Source organism: Eretmochelys imbricata, chromosome 26, assembly GCF_965152235.1.
Source record: "Eretmochelys imbricata isolate rEreImb1 chromosome 26, rEreImb1.hap1, whole genome shotgun sequence".
Lineage (NCBI taxonomy): Eukaryota > Metazoa > Chordata > Testudines > Cheloniidae > Eretmochelys > Eretmochelys imbricata.
The window spans coordinates 358,658-376,905 of NC_135597.1; the positions used below are offsets into that span (position 1 = coordinate 358,658).

At 40.8% G+C, this 18,248-nt stretch overlaps 1 protein-coding gene across 2 annotated transcripts in view; it reads left to right on the plus strand.

Moving 5' to 3' along the window:
• KAT6A (lysine acetyltransferase 6A) overlaps nucleotides 1–18,248 on the plus strand; it is a 79,918-nt gene that overhangs the window by 26,623 nt on the left and 35,047 nt on the right. For both annotated transcript variants that reach the window (XM_077805941.1, XM_077805942.1), the window contains 6 exons: nucleotides 6,146–6,254; nucleotides 8,795–8,910; nucleotides 9,113–9,194; nucleotides 10,043–10,178; nucleotides 12,118–12,434; nucleotides 15,489–15,607. In XM_077805941.1, the coding sequence (XP_077662067.1) occupies nucleotides 6,146–6,254; nucleotides 8,795–8,910; nucleotides 9,113–9,194; nucleotides 10,043–10,178; nucleotides 12,118–12,434; nucleotides 15,489–15,607 (879 nt within the window). The remainder of the gene's footprint in view (nucleotides 1–6,145; nucleotides 6,255–8,794; nucleotides 8,911–9,112; nucleotides 9,195–10,042; nucleotides 10,179–12,117; nucleotides 12,435–15,488; nucleotides 15,608–18,248) is intronic.

The following is an 18,248-nucleotide window of genomic DNA, read 5'->3' on the forward strand; positions in this document are numbered from 1 at the left end:
GCCAGCAGTGCCCCTCTGCCATGTACATTGGTCAAACTGGATAGTCTCTACATAAAAGAATAAGTGGACACAAATCAGACCTCAAGAATTATAACATTCAAAAACCAGTTGGAGAACACTTCAGTCTCTTTGGTCACTCGATTACAGACCTAAAAGTGGCAATTCTTCAACAAAAAAACTTCAAAAACAGACTCCAACGAGAGATTGCTGAATTGGAATTAATTTGCAAACTGGACACCATTAACTTAGGCTTGAATAAAGACTGGGAGTGAATGGGTCATGACACAAAGTAAAACTATTTCCCCATGTTTATCATCTCATCTCTCCTGCTGGTAATAGCTCACCTTACCTGATCACTCTCGTTCCAGTGTGCATGGTAACACCCATTGTTTTATGTTCTCTGTGTATATAAAATCTCCCCACTGTATTTTCCACTGAATGCATCCGATGAAGTGAGCTGTAGCTCATGAAAGCTTATGCTCAAATAAATTTGTTAGTCTCTCAGTGCCACAAGTACTCCGTTTCTTTCTACTTTTTATAAATAGTCATTGGAGCAAGGTTCTCCCAGCTCTAATCACAGTCCTCAACCAGATTGCTTGCATATCCTTTACATATTTTCAAGCAATTTATGTTTGGAAGGAAAATAACCGTTAGCTGATATTTCAGCAAATATCTGCCTTCTTTAGGGCCATATCTGTTTTCATTTTAATACAGTGCCCCAAAATTTACTAGGCATTTTACAGATATGTAAGATGACATGTCCTTGTCCCAAAGAGATTACCTTAATAAAAAAACAAAACACATACAAAGGATGCACAAGAAGTAACATAAAAAGGTGATTGAACTGTTATGATTGGCTCATAAATTGTGCCATGATTTTTACGATATTTTTACATTTTAAGATTAGTGTTTGTAATAGACTGCAACCCTTATGTATCTTATAATTACTGTTAACCTAGTCATATCACCTCTATCTAGATTGTGTAGGTTTAATTAGGATACCTGCAATCTTCTAATTTATTATTAGTCAGTAAATCTTGTATCAAAGTGGGCAATAACCCACAGTACATATTTAGTCAGGTTCAGATTCTGCAGAGATTTATGTGTATGCTTAGTTTGAACTTGATCTCATTGGAACTACGTATGTGTTTAAAATTAAGCACGTGTTTGCAGAATCAGGGCATAAGGTATTACAAACAGGAGTTCACTATTTAATCATTCTCAGTCTATTTCCTCTTAAGTCTTGTCACTTAGTAACGTCAATTAATTGTAGTTACATGAGCATGATGAAAGTATATATAACATCTAAATTAAATAAAAATCTTACCAGTTTCTGAAAAGGTTACATCATTAAAATAAATTATTTTCTAGTCTCAGTATTTAAGTCAAATATAGCCCTAAAATGTCAATGATTGTTATAATCATATCACCTAAGAGCTCTAGTCAGAGACCAGGACCTCAGTGTGCTAGGTACTGTACAGACACAGAATAAAAAGACAGTCCCTGCCCCATGGAGCTTACAATCTAAGTATAGAACAAGAAACAACAAATGGATACAGAGAGACTGATGGAGTAGAAGGAAACAATGACACAAAACACCCATATATCACGAACCTAATCTGGCCCTATTGATATATGTATGTGGTCCACATGATAGGCTCTTTGGAATAAACCAAAGGTCCCCAAACTATGGCATGTGTAAATACAAAACTAACACTAATGCAACATTAAGGTTTTGAGATCAAACACTCAAAAGTTAGAAAAGTCCAAAATTAAAGTTTCTCTGGCAACATTAACTTGACCATATTGCACATCTAGCACATTTCATGGTAATTCTGTCAGATGTTGCATTTAACAAGTGTGAGAGAGAGAGAAAATTCTTCAGTGCCAATACTGCAGTGCATGTGTGCAAAATGGACAAACTAATGTCTTGGGGGAAGGAATTAAAATCTGTGGGTTACTGGTTTGTGTCACTTACATTCTCTTTGAGCTTCACCAGAGGGCTTGAAAATTCTTGAAACTAACATATGTGCACTTAACTAGTTGTGCATGTGCAGTTGATCTGTTTAAATGTGCACATGTAGGTTTAAGGTAGTTTTCTGCTGTATATACTGAGTTTGCAGTTTTCAAATAGCCATACCTTGATTAAGACAAAACCAGTCCAGATTGCTGGTTTTCATTCGAGGATTATCTCCTTTGTTTCATGTTTCAAATTTAGCTGTTTGGCCAAAGACCTATCTTAAGTATGATGACAATTTTTTTTTCATGGTGAAAGTTTGAAGGGATATTGCTCAAACCTTCAGCAGCAGCAAAAAAGTGCAGTTTTGGGCAGAGATCAAGTACAGAAAATTTGATTCAAGGTTACAGTGTTAAGAAGTTTTTTGTGTATGAAAGCAGCCAAGGTCTTTATTTGAAACGGTTTTGCAACCAGTCATCAGTACAATGAATCAATAGCTGTAAATTTTTAGTCCACTTCTGTTTATAGTGTTATAATACATGGGAAAGAATGAACTAACATAGATCTCAGTTCTGCAATTAGATTTGTGTACCTGGACCTTTGTGCATGTGCTAAGCCTGATTTGACATAGCACATATGCAGGGGTTCATGCTGGTGTATCTGATAGCAGAGCTGTGGCATGATGTGTTGCTCCATCACCTGTGTGTGTTGTTTCTGTTCCCTTGTCTATGTTGTCTCTTTAGAGAGTAATTTCTTCAGGGTTAGAACTGTCTCTTGTCTGTAAATCACCTAGCACTCTCGGTGCTGTATTATTTGTAAAAATACATCTCTCTCAAACTATTGTATATAAATGAATTCAAAACTAATATTCCAGTTGTATAATATAATTTATCTCTCTGATCAAAATGATTGAATCATTCCATTATAAATTTATGGAAATAGGACAAGTTAGAACTGAGGAGAAAATAAGATTATTATTACTAGTGAAACTTTTTGGATATTGCTTTAACAGTATATTGTGAGTATAGTTCTTTAAATTCATAGATCTCAGAGTTCTTTCTAAAAGTGGGTGGTGGCATCCCAGTTTTACAGATGGGCTAACTAATATACCAACGGGTTAAATCACATGTTCGAAGCCATACTATGGGTCAGTAGCAAAGATGGGAATACAACACAGGTCTTCTGACTCTCAGCCAGGTGTTTAGTCCATTAGACCACAGCTTTGGACCCTGGGCCAAATACATCCCTGATGTAACTCCTGAATGTCAGGGGAAATACATGGATTTTTACTGTAATCACCAGAAACGGGCACAGTGTTCCAGTTGTGATTTCCTGTTTCTTTATCCTGTGTGATGTATGTACCTGCAGTCTGCTGGTGCCTCTGTGATGCACATATACATACAAGTGGGAGAGCAGGCTGCTAGTAGTTTAATTACAGCTTTGCATTCTTTTGACGTTGTATTCTCTTGCAGTGGTGACTTCTTTCTATGTGATTTGCATTAGCAATTCATATTTCCAGATGACATCTTAGTGTGAGACTTGAACACTCTTATGGCTTTGAAGAGTAGATCAGAAATACTTCAGGCTTATTGGAATGTATGAAGTAATTTTATCATCCTACAGTCCTTTAAAGATGATGAGGCTTCATTACCAGTAGCCTGTAAAGTTTTCCTTGAGATATGTGAGTGACTGAGATTAGGATCTGACACAGAATTCAGTCCTAAAACGATGAAGTTTATTGTTTATATTGAGTATTTATCCCAGCTCTGTTAGAACAGAACTTTTATGTTCAAAGCAAATCTGTAAGTACCCTTAATTGTTTAAATTTTACTTTCTGCGTTGGTGGTGTTTTGCCACCTTTGAAACAAAGTAGCATAATATAAAATCACAACTTGGATGTAATTGTAGCGCTCTCTTCTAGTTACATTGCTTCTGTCAAATAGAATTTAACCAAAGGAACATTAGCATCATGATAGCCCTTAATTCTGACTGAATTGGAAATCTATACAGTTTCATATGTTGGCATAGAGATATCATTATTTATTGTCTAATGGTCAGTTATGTAAAATAGTTTTCTGTTAGCAACAGCATTTATGTTTCATATACTAACTTATGTCAGAAAGATTATTCTGATGTAGTTCAGATTCATTATGCAAATGGACCATAGGACTTTAGTCTGAAACAAAATATCCCTTTGGAGGGGAGATGAGAGAATGGGGCACAATGAAATCCAAGATGTGAAATGGTCTTATTTTTAGTGATCAGGTTGCTGGCAGAATTAGACAGGTAGAATTGAAAACAAATTAACATACTAGTTTTAAAAGAAGTTCATGAATGAGAAATATTTTCTGATTAAAAAATGTTAATGATTGATCTAATCTATCTCTGATTATAAATAATTAATTAAAAATGTCAGTAATGGTTGTTTTGATGAGTTTAAACCCTAAAAGGATTGTACTGCATGTACCATTGCTTTGAAAGAGAATAGCTATTCTTGTTGGGATTCTTATTGAGTAGGAGCTGCAGTGGCCCAGAGGACAGAGTACAAGACTAGGACTAGAGGGATGTGGGGTCTGTTTCCAGCTCTGCCACTGGCCTGCTAAGTGACCCTGGGCAAGTCACTTCACCTCTCTGTGCCTATGTATCCCCATTTGTAAAATGCAGATAATGATACTTTGCCTCCTTTGTAAAGTGCTGTGAGATCTTCTGATGAAAATAGCTGTGTAAGAGAGAGGTGGTAATGTTATGGCAGAGATCATGTTTGTTTAATAATAAGGTGATTTGCACTTGGAGTAATAAATGCTGCATAGAAAGAGGACACTGCAGCTAAGGAGAGGCAGTGGGATAAAAACATCTGACAGGAAAATACAAAAGGAAGAGAGTAAAGGCAATTTCCTAAAATGTCTCAATTCACATAACATAAATTAATGCACCAGCAAATCATATATTTCCCAGAACTAACCTTGAACAACTAACTGTCTGGTATCCTACGCCTAACCAGGAATGGAAAGATAAGGTTTGTGGGTGCCTGGTATTATCCTCTCCTCTCGCAATTTTAAATGAAGACAAGGGATCCATGCACATCACCATCCTAACTGTGGATGGAGATATTTACACATGGCTCATTTTACCTGGTTTTCCCTTCCATCAAGAAACATGTCAAACCCTGCCTAGCTTCCTCCTTCAAACAAGAGAAGAAAGTGTCTGTGTGTTGCGTCCATCTATTGTCGTGTTGTTTGGTCTCTTATCCAGAATTCTAACCAAGAATGGAGGAAATGGAAGGGAATCCCTTAGCTATCCCAGGGATATAATTAGATACAGAACCAGTGGGATAGCCACTTGGACATTTCTCAGTAGGTTACTCTTAAAATCTCCTTAATCTGAGGGTGAGGATTAAAACTTCTGATTTTATCCATACATTTTTTGTTTTTTTTTTTTTCCCCCAAGTAGTCATTCCTTTCCAGATCCTGCTATGCAGTTAGCATCTAGCCCCAAGATACACACTGTGGGAATTTTCTACAGCATTTGTCTTGAGTGCTTCCATCTGGTGGACACTGTGGAAAACACAACCCAGTCTCTGTCTGGTGTGTGGTGTGCACTGAAGTCTGACAGAGAGAAGTGACAATAGCATCCCCCAAGTTGTATTACTGTTACATAAAATCAGTCTTTTGCTTGCAAAAAGACCACTGTTGGATTGGTCCAGCTACATTGAAGCATCTTGTATATAAATGAGATCTGCGCATTTCTTTCTGGCATAGAGTTGCATCCAGTAGTAGATGTGATGAACATCTAAGATTGTATAATATATTGGAGCACTTTAGTATGTGATTGTGTAATTAAAAACTGTATCTTAATGCAGATGTACAAAGGGGGGCACACTGAAAGTACAGAATTAAAGTTGGGAAATGCCAGAATTAAGGTTGAGTGCTTAACCTGCAACCTTAGTGTTCTCTTGATATAGTTTTTTAATGGAATTTTATGTGTATGTTAATTTCCTCTTAAAGCTACAATTCCCAGCCACATCAATACAATATATGTTGTATCATGGGGTTAGCACTAACTTGTATATAATTCTATATAATTTTTCCTCTGCATGCTATGTAAGTTGTATAATTAGTTGAAAATTTGTTCAACGGGCTATAGATTGATAAATTATTGAGCACTTTGATCTCTGCTTTTCCCTCACAGCCGGTTGCTGAACCAATTCCCATCTGCAGTTTCTGCCTTGGTACAAAAGAACAGAATCGTGAGAAAAAACCTGAGGAGCTCATCTCGTGTGCTGATTGTGGCAACAGTGGTAGGTGACCACTTGTAGTGCTCCTGGAAACAACTGTATCTCTCAAATGCGGCCACCATGGGCCTTCCTTGTGGCCACAGCCTCCTGAGCTGTGATGAGTGGGGGAGGAAGGGCAAAGTCCCACCCCCTTCCCCTCCCTGTTGCTCCTGGATGCACTGCCTTGGTGTTGATTGCTGGGGCTACCAGCAGGGATTGGGCCCTGCCCCCTCTGGAGTCACCTGGGGCACAATGCTGTAGGAGCAGGCAGCCAACAAGTTTCCCGCCTTCCCAGGGGCGTTGGGCTTCAGCCCTGGGGTGGCAGGCTCTGGACATGGGGCTCCAGGCTCCAGCCCCCCCGCTACCTCCCTCAACCCCTGTCTCCGCTGGTCCCACTGCCTCCCCTGACCCTCCATCCAGGGCTTAATTTGTCCCCAGGCTTGCCAGGGTTGAGTAAGTCTGCTGTGAAAAGTGATACTTGTATGTTTGTTAATATCACTTTTCACAACAGACTTACTAGCTATCAGTAAATATATACATATCCAGATCATTATAATTTATGCATATTTATTTGGTTTTCCTAAAGCTAATTAAGTATTTTAGGAAAAAGTGTGAGAGTGACCACCAAAAATTTTGTCCTGAGAACCTCTGATCTAATATGATGTGCCCACATGACTGTCCTGGATGGGGAACAATAGGGTTTGGCTAGCTGATCTTTGTGCTCCTTCAGCTTGGGGGACAGTTGCATTTAAGTGCCACATAACTAGTTCAGTAAGCCCTTTGTAAACTTTTTAGAAAGCTGTCTTCTTTATGGCTAATTTTGTCATTTCTTTGACCCGAGTTCAGCAAAGCACTTAGGCATTTAAGTAGGTACTTAAGTGCTTTGCTAAATGAGGCATTTATACCACACTTATCCAAGACATCCTGAAGGTGTAAATTTTTAACAATGAGAGTAATTAACTATTGAAACAATTTACCAAGACTCATGGTGGATTCTCCATCACTGGCAATTTTTAAATGAAGTACTGGATATTTTTTTAAATGATCTGCTCTGGGAATTAGTTTGGGGAAGTTCTATGGCCAGTGTTACACAGGAAGTCTGCCTAGATGATCACAGTGATCTCTTCACCAATTCCAGGGCCAGAAGGGACCATTGTGATCATCTGGTCCAACCTCCTGTATAACACAGGCTGTAGGACTTCTCCAAAATCTGTGGTTTCAGAGTAGCAGCCATGTTAGTCTGTATCCAAAAAGGAAAAGGAGTACTTGTGGCACCTTAGAGACTAACAGATTTATTTGAGCATAAGCTTTCGTGAGCTACAGCTCACTTCATCAGATGTATGTACCCAATGAAGTGAGCTGTAGCTCACAAAAGCTTATGCTCAAATAAATCTGTTAGTCTCTAAGGTGCCACAAGTACTCCTTTTCTTCTTCCAAAATCTGTCTCTCATCTTAGTATCCCACAGTCATCCTCTGTGCCTTTGTTCCATGTTGATGACTCACTTGATCCTTTAGCTGCTCAACTCCTTGCCCTCACCTCATTTTACCTGCAGCACTGGATCAGCTCTCCCATTGACCATAATGGCCACTCTAAATCTTGCCACTTTTTCTTGCATAACTTCTCTAAGACCCAGACTTTGCTGTCTTGCCTCATTTATATCCATTCAGAACGCTTGCTGGAAACATCAATTTTCAGACTCACTGCTATTTCTTCTCTACACCACATCAAATGCAAACTACTTATCTTCACTTCACCACCTATAATCTGTCTCCTCTACTACCAATGATGCCAGCATTCATTGTCCATTTGTTAGCCCAAATATGCTTATTTGAAAATTTTTCTCTCATGCTGCACCATATGCCTCGGAGAACTTCCCCTTAAACATCTACAAAGCCACCTCGTTGTCCCCTTGCCAATCCTTCCTTAAAACTCTGTTCTGCCATGATGCCTGCAAAAAACTTGACAGTGGTTAGGTAGCTGATGTACTGTGACCACTGCTTAACTTAGCAACCATTACTGTCTCATTGTTTCCTTGTGCTCCCTATTTGTATCCATCTGCTGTACCTTGTCCTGTACTTAGATTGTAAACTGTTGGTGGCAGGGACAACCTTTTTGTTATGTAGTTATAAAGTGCCTGCAGTGTGGCTGTGATCTAAAACGAGTTATAAATGACTACAAAAAATATCAAGTTAGAAGTTCACTTTAGTCATCTGCTCATGTGTTCAAAATGATATACAAAGGACAATTTAGCTATAAAAAAGATCTTTATTTGTCTCTATGAGAAAGAATCAATCAGTTCACAAAAATTTCTTCAGTTAAGTCCAAATGTATTCAACTAGGAAAGGGGCTGCCAAACTTCATGCAATATATCTGATTTTGAGCTGTAAGTTTATATGAGCTGGAGCACCAAGTCCTGGTGAGATCTGTGTTGAAATAGAAGGCGCTTCTGGGTATCTGAAACTGTATGTGAAAGATATGACTAATTAGGCCTCCTCTATGTCTGTCCCAGAGCAATGACAGCAGCAGAATTGCTTCCTTGGAGTTATCTATCCTTTTTTCATAGGTCATCCGTCCTGTTTGAAGTTCTCTCCAGAGCTAACAGTTCGAGTGAAGGCCTTACGATGGCAGTGCATTGAGTGCAAAACTTGCAGCTCCTGTCGAGATCAGGGCAAAAATGCAGTGAGTACTTCTGGAACCAAACATTTACAGCTTCTGCTTGGCTTATCTTTGGTTACCTAGTCAGACTCAGAACTAACCAGTACTCTGTACATTTATGGTTGGGAACTTGACGTAGCCTGTCTGGGGTCAGTGGCAACTGAGAGCTGGACCTGGTGCAGTCCTCTGGTGTGAAGCTAACCAGAGCTGTCTGTCTTTTTCGCAGGATAATATGCTATTTTGTGACTCATGTGACCGAGGTTTTCACATGGAGTGCTGTGACCCACCTCTCACCAGGATGCCGAAAGGTGAGGATTCTGTGTAACAAATGGGGGAATTAAAAGAGATGTTGGGAGAGAGGCAAATTGAAAGTATCGGCATATCAGAAAATAAGAGAATTCCCATCTCCTCCTTACCTATCTTTATCTCACTCATTGCACCACTTTTCCAGTATTAAAAGCCATAGAGTGAGGAGAGCATGTACTTTCCATGTAACCTTCAGATGAGAATCCTTTATTCTCTTCCTTTTCTACTTTCAATAGAAAGAATCAAAATGTTAAATTCCTGGTTTAAAAGTTTTCAGAGGTCTGAGGGGATGGAGGTTATGGTAGCAGATTATCATTATCAACTTCTTTGGGTGAGTGAGTAGCTTTGTGTAGAAGAAAAAAACTGATATGCAGTCCTTCAAGTGGCAGCAGATATTTCTGTTTGTGCAGTTAGTAGCTCCTGGAGCATAAGCTCAATTTATTCTGTTCTTCTCGTACCTCAAAGGCCACGTATAAGGGAAGTCTATATCGAAGTCTTCCCACGTGGTGTGGTGATGTCTCCACCTAGTTTGGAGGCACTATCCTTAAGTAAAGTAGGAACTCATTCAATGGATTTCCTTCTGTACTATTCTTCTGATAATCTGATGCCGGGGCTCCTCTATGCTTGCAGGAAGCATGCTTAAAAACTTACCTATAGAGCCTTTCTGGAGTGAGTGCTTCCACTAAGGCAGGATTTGAGTTTAGGTTGCTAGGACAGAAAGATAGTTTTCTTACAACCTTATAGTAATGGGGGTCTGTCAGACTGTTCTTCACTCCATCTGGAGGGGACCTGTACTCTTTCTTGCCTCTGTTTTTTCTTTCATCCTGTGATGAGGCTTTGTGTCTTACAGGTATGTGGATATGTCAGATATGCCGGCCACGGAAGAAAGGAAGAAAACTTTTACACAAGAAGGCAGCACAGATAAAACGACGCTATGCCAACCCAATAGGACGTCCCAAAAACAGGTTAAAGAACCAAAACACAGCGTAAGTTGCTTTAAGGAGAAAAAGAAAGTAGGGGCAGGGGAGGGGGAATAAATGGGACTTCTGTGGAGGGCTTAGTGTCCTACTTAAGGTGAATATCTCTAGCCCTGGTCTACGCTAGGAACTTACATTGGTATAGCTGTGTCTCAGGGGTGTTAAAAAATCCATACCCCTGAGAGATGTAGCTATACCAACCTAACCCCTGCCCTAAATTGATGGAAGAATTCTTTTGTCAAACTAGTTACAACCTCTCAGGGAGGTGAATTACCTACGTCGACAGGAGAATCCCTCCCATCTGTGTAGGTAGTGTCTACACTGAAGCACTACAGTGGCACAGCTGCAGTTGTGCCACAGTAACATTTTAAGTGTAGGCATACCCTTAGTACATAATTTTTTTCACAGTACTAATATTAACTGTTTTATACAGAATTTGATTTCTCAGACTACTGTGTACAGTCAAGGGGTGTTGGGGCATTTGTTCAGTTCTTCTTTCTCCCTTTGCTGTAACTAGAGGTTTAGATTTAAAGTATTTAACCCTTGTTACTTCAGACTAGCTTTGCTGGTTTACAGCAAGACTCTATTGCAGCAAGGCACCGCTCCTGTCAACGTAGGCTAGTTGCACTCTAGTCCTCTGGAAATATTGGTAGGAGTTAGAAAAGTTGTAGATTACATACACTGCAACAATGAATGAGAAATCTGAAACAGAAGTTGCTGAATGTGAGCAACCCATTAAAATGATATTTTGTGAGGGTCTTAAAGGGGCACTGATGTTTAGGTCAGTGGAGGGAGCATTCTCTTTTGTTCCTTCATTGTAGTGGGGAGTTCTACAACATAGTGGGCTTAGATGAGACCACTCTTAAGCCTAATAGAGTACAAGAAAGGCAGGTCATGTGTATTTCACAATTTCATGACTGCAGACTTAGTTGCAACATTCAGATACCAAGCTTGCATTTAAAAAAACATGTTTCTTGCCCCTATGAGTATGTCCACACAGCAAAATAAATCCTGCGCCTGACCCATGCCAACCATCTCTGGCTTGGGCTGCGGGGATGTTTAACAGCTGTGTAGACTACCAGGCTCGGGCTGGAGCCCAGGCTCTCGGACCTTGGAGGAGGGGACCAGACAGGGAGGAGGCAGGCAATGAAATAGCCCTGCAGCCAGAGCCCCGTGAGCCCGAGTTGGCTGGCACAGGCCAGCCACGAGTTTTTCTTTGCTGTGTAGACATACCATTAGGTTGCAAAGTAAACCTGTGAAGAAAATAGCAGTTGTTTCATTGATGTCTGCCTGAGTCAACAGATATTCTGAAACAACAGCTCGGAGAAGCATGAACTGTCTTATCCGTTTCAATGGGTTTTTAAGCCTAAAACCTAAAAGATGACAGTTTAAATCTCAACACTCTCTTAATTTTTTCACTGGTGATTGTTTTAGCAGAAACAGCCAGCTAATGTGCATATCCCACAGTCCTTAATTGTTCGCTCAGCTGTCAAAGCCTTCAGCTTCTTCCTGATGGTTTCTACAATGCAGGTGTGCTGGCAATATAAAATCTTTGGCATATCAGAAAATGAAGATGTGGGGACAGCATAAATAAACTGACTTTAACATGAACATTGCTAATACTGTGGCTGCAGTACAGATTGTATAATTCAATTTCACTTTTCATTCAGTAAAAACCTACATTTTTATATTTAAATAATCTGCTAGAGAATTTCCAGTAAGCAGGAATAGTCTAGGAATTTTGCTGTGGAACTTAGGCCCAGACTGTCATGCAGTAAACAGGGCTTTGATTACCACTTATTGAATTGTGCAGTTGATGTCTAGATACCGTGGTGATTGGCGTGGTACATAGATGTTAAACCAGTTTATTACCTTACCTAAATCTCTCTCTCTCTCTCTCTCTGCCACATCTACTGTCTGGCCCTTTTTTCGCCTCCTGGTTCTTTAGATCGAAAGGCCCCTTCAGTAAAGTTCGAACTGGCCCTGGTCGGGGCCGGAAGCGCAAGATCACTCTATCCAGCCAGTCAGCGTCATCGGCAGAAGGAGGATACCTGGAACGGATAGATGCCCTGGACTTCTACAGAGACAGCAGCACCACCTTGAAATTTAACAAGAAAACCAAAGGGCTCATTGATGGCCTTACCAAATTCTTCACCCCCTCCCCTGATGGGCGGAAAGCCCGAGGGGAAATGGTGGACTATTCTCAGCAATATAGGATCAGGAAAAAGGGCACCAGAAGATCTAGCACTTCAGACTGGCCCACAGGTAAAGGATCTGTCCCCTTGTCAGTCAAGGCAGCCTCTTTTAAGCCAGGAAAGGGTTCACTGAGGTAGAAGATATTGAACAGAGCTGGTAGATGGTAGAAATTTGATCTAGAGAGTAACAGATTCAAGTGCAAAAATGAATTGGACATCATAATAGAGTGACAAAGTGGGTGAGGTAATATCTTTTATAGGACCAGTTTCTGTTGGTGAGAGAGACAAGCTTTTGAGCTTACACAGAGCTCTCCTTTAGGAAACGTACTCAGTGTCACAGCTAAATACAAGATGGAACAGATTGTTTAGCATAAGTAGTTAAGACATATTTCAAGGGACTGTTCAAGGTGAAGTGGCCAGTTAACACCTTTCCAGTCATAGGGGGGACAGGTGAGGAAGCGGGGAGGGAGGGGGTTAAGTGGGTTATAGATTGTTGTAATAAACCAACAAGAGGGAGGGATAGCACAGTGGTTTAAGCATTGGCCTGCTAAACCCAGGGTTGTGAGTTCAATCCTTGAGGGGGCCATTTGGGGCAAAAATTGGGGATTGGTCCTGCTTTGAGCAGGGGGTTGGACTAGATGACCTCTTGAGGTCCCTTCCAACCCTGATATTCTATGATTCAGGGGGTAGCCATGTTAGACTGTATCCACAAAAACAACAGATTATGCCCAAATAAATCTGTTAGTCTTTAAGGTGCCACCGGACTCCTTGTTGTTTTCATAAATCCAGGGTCTCTATTCAGTCCATTGTTTTTAGTATCGAGCAATGTTATGAATTTAAGCTCCCAGGCTTGTCTTTTGAAGGTGTTATGCAGGTTCCCCCTGTTTTTTTGTTTGCTTTTTGTTTTTGTTTTCCTTTCCATCCTATGACTGGAGAGGTGTTAATGGGCCACTTCACCTTGAATGGTCCTTTGGCATGTGTGTTAACTGCTTGTGCTAAACAATCTGTTCCACCTTGTATTTAGCTGTGACGCAGAGTACATTTCCCAGACCTGAAGAAGAGCTCTGTGTAAGCTCGAAAGCTTGCCTATCTCACCAACAGAGGTTGGTGCAATAAAATGTATTACTTCATCTTCCTTGTGTCTCTAATATCCAGGCGCCAGCACGGCTACAACACTGCAATGATGTCATGATAGAATAGCAAGTTGGAGAATGGAAGATATGTATGTGTGTATGTATATGTATATATATATAAGCATAGAAGGTCATAGATAGATAGATAGATACAGTTCCAGTCCAAAAGGAAGGGACTAAGGGTGGCCTGAGAAATCTGTAAAGTCATGTCAAATATTGTTTGGGAAAAGTGAGTGACTCGGAGGCCAGGGCTAACTTAATAAAAGTTTTCTTATAAATAGGGAGGTGAAAGTATGAACAGGGAACAACTAAAAACAAACTTGTATGATAGAAAGAACCCTTGTGAGTTTCTTTTGTGTAGCATATGTAGAAGGTATGTACTGTTCTGGAATGTGAGAGGTTCTGCTTTGAGTAGTCCTGGACACATTCTTACATGCCACTAGATGGCACTCTGGAGGGCATTAACTCTCCTCACTCTAAGAAAAGGAGGACTTGTGGCACCTTAGGGACTAACAAATTTATTTGAGCATAAGCTTTTGTGAGCTACAGCTCACTGAAACCTGTCATCTCCTCACTCCGTCTCCAAGTTTCAAGCACTTTTTTCAGCTAAAGAATGCTGTCTGGGTTGCAAATCAAGTGACAGTGTTTATGCTCTTTTCAGTCTTGTGTAATTTCCTGTATTATATGTCAAGTAATATCCCCTTTTCCAAAGCACCAGAAACCAATAAGATGATTGATCACTTAATCACTGATTACTTTAACTGCCCCTGTATAACCAATGGATAATATTCAGCAATGCCATGCAGGAAATCTGTCTTTAGAAATAATTATTAATATGGATACAGTTTTGTTACAGTAAAATTAAGCAAAATTCACAGAACAGTCATGGCGGGGGAAAAAAGGACAAAATCAGGATATGGTCCCAGCAGGGCTGAAGACGAAGCCAGAGCCCCACCATGCAAGGCGCTGACAGCCAGAGCTGAAGAAGTCATGGAGATCTGTTAAAGTCATGGAATCCGTGACCTCTGTGACCAAATTGTATTCTTAATTATGAACATCAGACTGGTTGACTTTGGAAGTGTAAAATGGGCACTTGATGGTTGTGGGATGGGATGAAGTGCTGTAATCTCCACCACTCTCAAATGATCCCCAGCAAGCAGGCTGTTAAATTGCTGATGTGGCTGCAGGGACGGTTACTTGAATATTGAACCAAGAATGTTGTAGCTCTGTGGAGTTCAAGTGCCTTCTCTGGTGCTGGTGAAAAGATGGGAAAAGGTGCTTCCTGCAAAATGCAAGCCTTACAATTTTTACTCAGATTTTTCATAAAGTGGAATATCTTTTCTGGTGGTTGAGGGGTGTATAGCCCAGTCTGTTTTGGGAGGGGCAGAAAAAGCCCATGTTTGTTTGACTGGATCCCTGCTTACCAGACATAAAGCAGTAAGCCATATGTAATTTCCTTTGTTTCTAAATTCTCATTGTGTGCATGTCATTATAACAACATGAAAACTTAAGAGACCAGCTATTTAACCAGGTCCAGTATGTTTGCATTATCTCTTTCAGGGCCATTGATCCAAAACTATCTATTCCTGTATGGTCTCAAACATCAGAAACGTGGCAAAGTGACTAAGGCTATGTCTACACTAGAAACCTTACAGCAGCACAGCTGTACTGCTGCAGCTGCACCGCTGTAAGGTCTCCTGTGTAGCCGCACTATGCCAACTGTAGAGAGAGCTCTCTGGTCGGCATAATTAAACCACCCCAGCAAGCAGCGGTAGCTATATCAGCGGGAGAGTGTCTCCTTCCACATTGCTGCTTCTGTCAGTGTAACTTACGTTGGTCAGGGGTGTCTTTTTTCACGCCCCTGAGCAACCTATGTTTTACTGACAAAAATGCTAGTGTAGACATAGCCTAAATGCAGCTGAGCCTCTTCTTACTAGAATGCACTTATAGCTTTGCTAATGATCAGTGAGAAATTTCTCTCTCATTCACAGACAATCAGGATGGCTGGGATGGAAAACAGGAAAATGAGGAGCGGCTTCTTGGGAGCCAGGATGTCATGACTGAAAAAGATATGGAGTTGTTCCGAGATATTCAGGAGCAAGCGCTGCAGGTAAAGTCAAACTGTTAGTGTCTGGGAAATCTTAAACCTGTGGTATAAATATAAACGGAGAGAAAAAGAACTCCTACTGCTGAATCAGTCTGTCAGAGCAGCTAATTGCCCTATCCCCCTTTCTGAGAGAATGCATAGTAATGGGTAGTTGATTCAAGGATGCTGAACGTTGTGACTGATTAGCTTCACAAATTGCAAAAAGTTCATGAGAAGAAGAGGTTTATGTTCTAAAATAATATATGTTAATCATGCACCTTTGACCATCTTACATGCCCTCTGTCCACTCAGTAGTGCACACCTCCTGAGACTTATTCTAACATTCTAAGATCCAGCAATCATTAAAAAACAACCACCACCTGCAAGGTAAATGTTCTCTTCCCCAAATAAGGAAATCCTCCCTTCCCCTCAAACACTCCCTCCCCAAAAACAAACAAACAGACAGAACACCCACAGAAAACAAAACAAAAAAGCGTCTGCCTGAAGCCCAACATGGTCAAGATTCAGCTGTAGTCCAGTGACCACATTTTTGATAAAATCTGATATTTCAGATCTTGCAGTGCAGAAATCAGAAATATTTTGGCATCGAAAAGGAGAGATCATCATAGCTTCTATTTTTGGAAGATTTTGAGATATTGGACTTAAAAATCATTACATTTTTATTGACAGGTTTCAGAGTAGCAGCCATGTTAGTCTGTATCCGCAAAAAGAAAAGGAGTACTTGTGGCACCTTAGAGACTAATGTTAGTCTCTAAGGTGCCACAAGAACTCCTTTTCTTTTTACGTTTTTATTGTTGTATATAGTGTAGTTGTAGCCATGTTGGTCTCAGGATATGAAAGAGACAAGGTGGATGAGGTAATGTCTTTTATTGGACCAACTTCTGTTGGTGAGAGAGCCAAGCTTTCATGCTTACACAGAGCTTCTGAAGAAAAGTTGTGTGTAAGCTCAAAAGCTTGTTCCTCTCACCAACAGAAGTTGGTCCAATGAAAGATATTACCTTACTCACCTTGTCTCTCCAATGATATTTTTAGGTATTTTTGGTCAAACTGAGAAAGATCCCATTCAGAGTGAGTGAGAGACGGATATAAAAAAATATAAGCAATGTCTGTTTTATACTGTAAAACAATCTTGTGTGGAATATCTGTGAACATTTTAGTAGTATTTTTCCTGCACGTCCCCATCTTCATTCTCTGCAAAGTTTGAGATCTGGGCCTAAGGAAATAGAAAATCTATACTAAGTGCTTTGGGGGTTTGTATCTGTCAGGCACTGCCCTGCCCTAGAATCATAGAATATCAGGGTTGGAAGGGACCTCAGGAGGTCATCTAGTCCAACCCCCTGCTCAAAAGCAGGACCCATCCCCAATTAAATCATCCCAGCCAGGGCTTTGTCAAGCCTGACCTTAAAAACTTCTAAGGAAGGAGATTCCACCACCTCCCTAGGCAACGCATTCCAGTGTTTCACCACCCTCCTAGTGAAAAAGTTTTTCCTAATATCCAACCTAAACCTCCCCCACTGCAACTTGAGACCATTACTCCTTGTCCTGTCCTCTTCCACCACTGAGAATAGTCTAGAACCATCCTCTCTGGAACTACCTCTCAGGTAGTTGAAAGCAGCTATCAAATCCCCCCTCATTCTTCTCTTCTGCAGACTAAACAATCCCAGTTCCTTCAGCCTCTCCTCATAACTCATGTGTTCCAGACCCCTCATCATTTTTGTTGCCCTTTGCTGGACTCTCTCCAATTTATCCACATCCTTCTTGTAGTGTGGGGCCCAAAACTGGACACAGTACTCCAGATGAGGCCTCACCAATGTCGAATAGAGGGGGACGATCACATCCCTCGATCTGCTCGCTATGCTCCTACTTATACATCCCAAAATGCCATTGGCCTTCTTGGCAACAAGGGCACACTGCTGGCTCATATCCAGCTTCTCTTCCACTGTCAGCCCTAGGTCCTTTTCCACAGAACTGCTGCCTAGCCATTCGGTCCCTAGTCTGTAGCTGTGCAGTGGGTTCTTCCGTCCTAAGTGCAGGACCCTGCACTTATCCTTATTGAACCTCATCAGATTTCTTTTGGCCCAATCCTCCAATTTGTCTAGGTCCCTCTGTATCCTATCCCTGCCCTCCAGCGTATCTACCAGTCCTCCCAGTTTAGTATCATCCACAAATTTGCTGAGAGTGCAATCCACACCATCCTCCAGATCATTTATAAAGATATTGAACAAAACCGGCCCCAGGACCGACCCCTGGGGCACTCCACTTGACACCGGCTGCCAACTAGACATGGAGCCATTGATCACTACCCGTTGAGCCCGACAATCTAGCCAACTTTCTACCCACCTTATAGTGCATTCATCCAGCCCATATTTCCTTAACTTGCTGAAAAGAATACTGTGGGAGACCATGTCAAAAGCTTTGCTAAAGTCAAGATACAATACATCCACTGCTTTCCCTTCATCCACAGAGCCAGTAATCTCATCATAGAAGGCGATTAGATTAGTCAGGCATGACCTATCTGATTAGTTCAGGACCTCTGTCCATATATGCGGTTTGTAACTGAATGTAGTGCAGTTATTCCTATAGCATCATTCGTAAAGCTATGTTTTAGTCACAGGTGTTTTTAGTAAAAGTCATGGACAGGTCA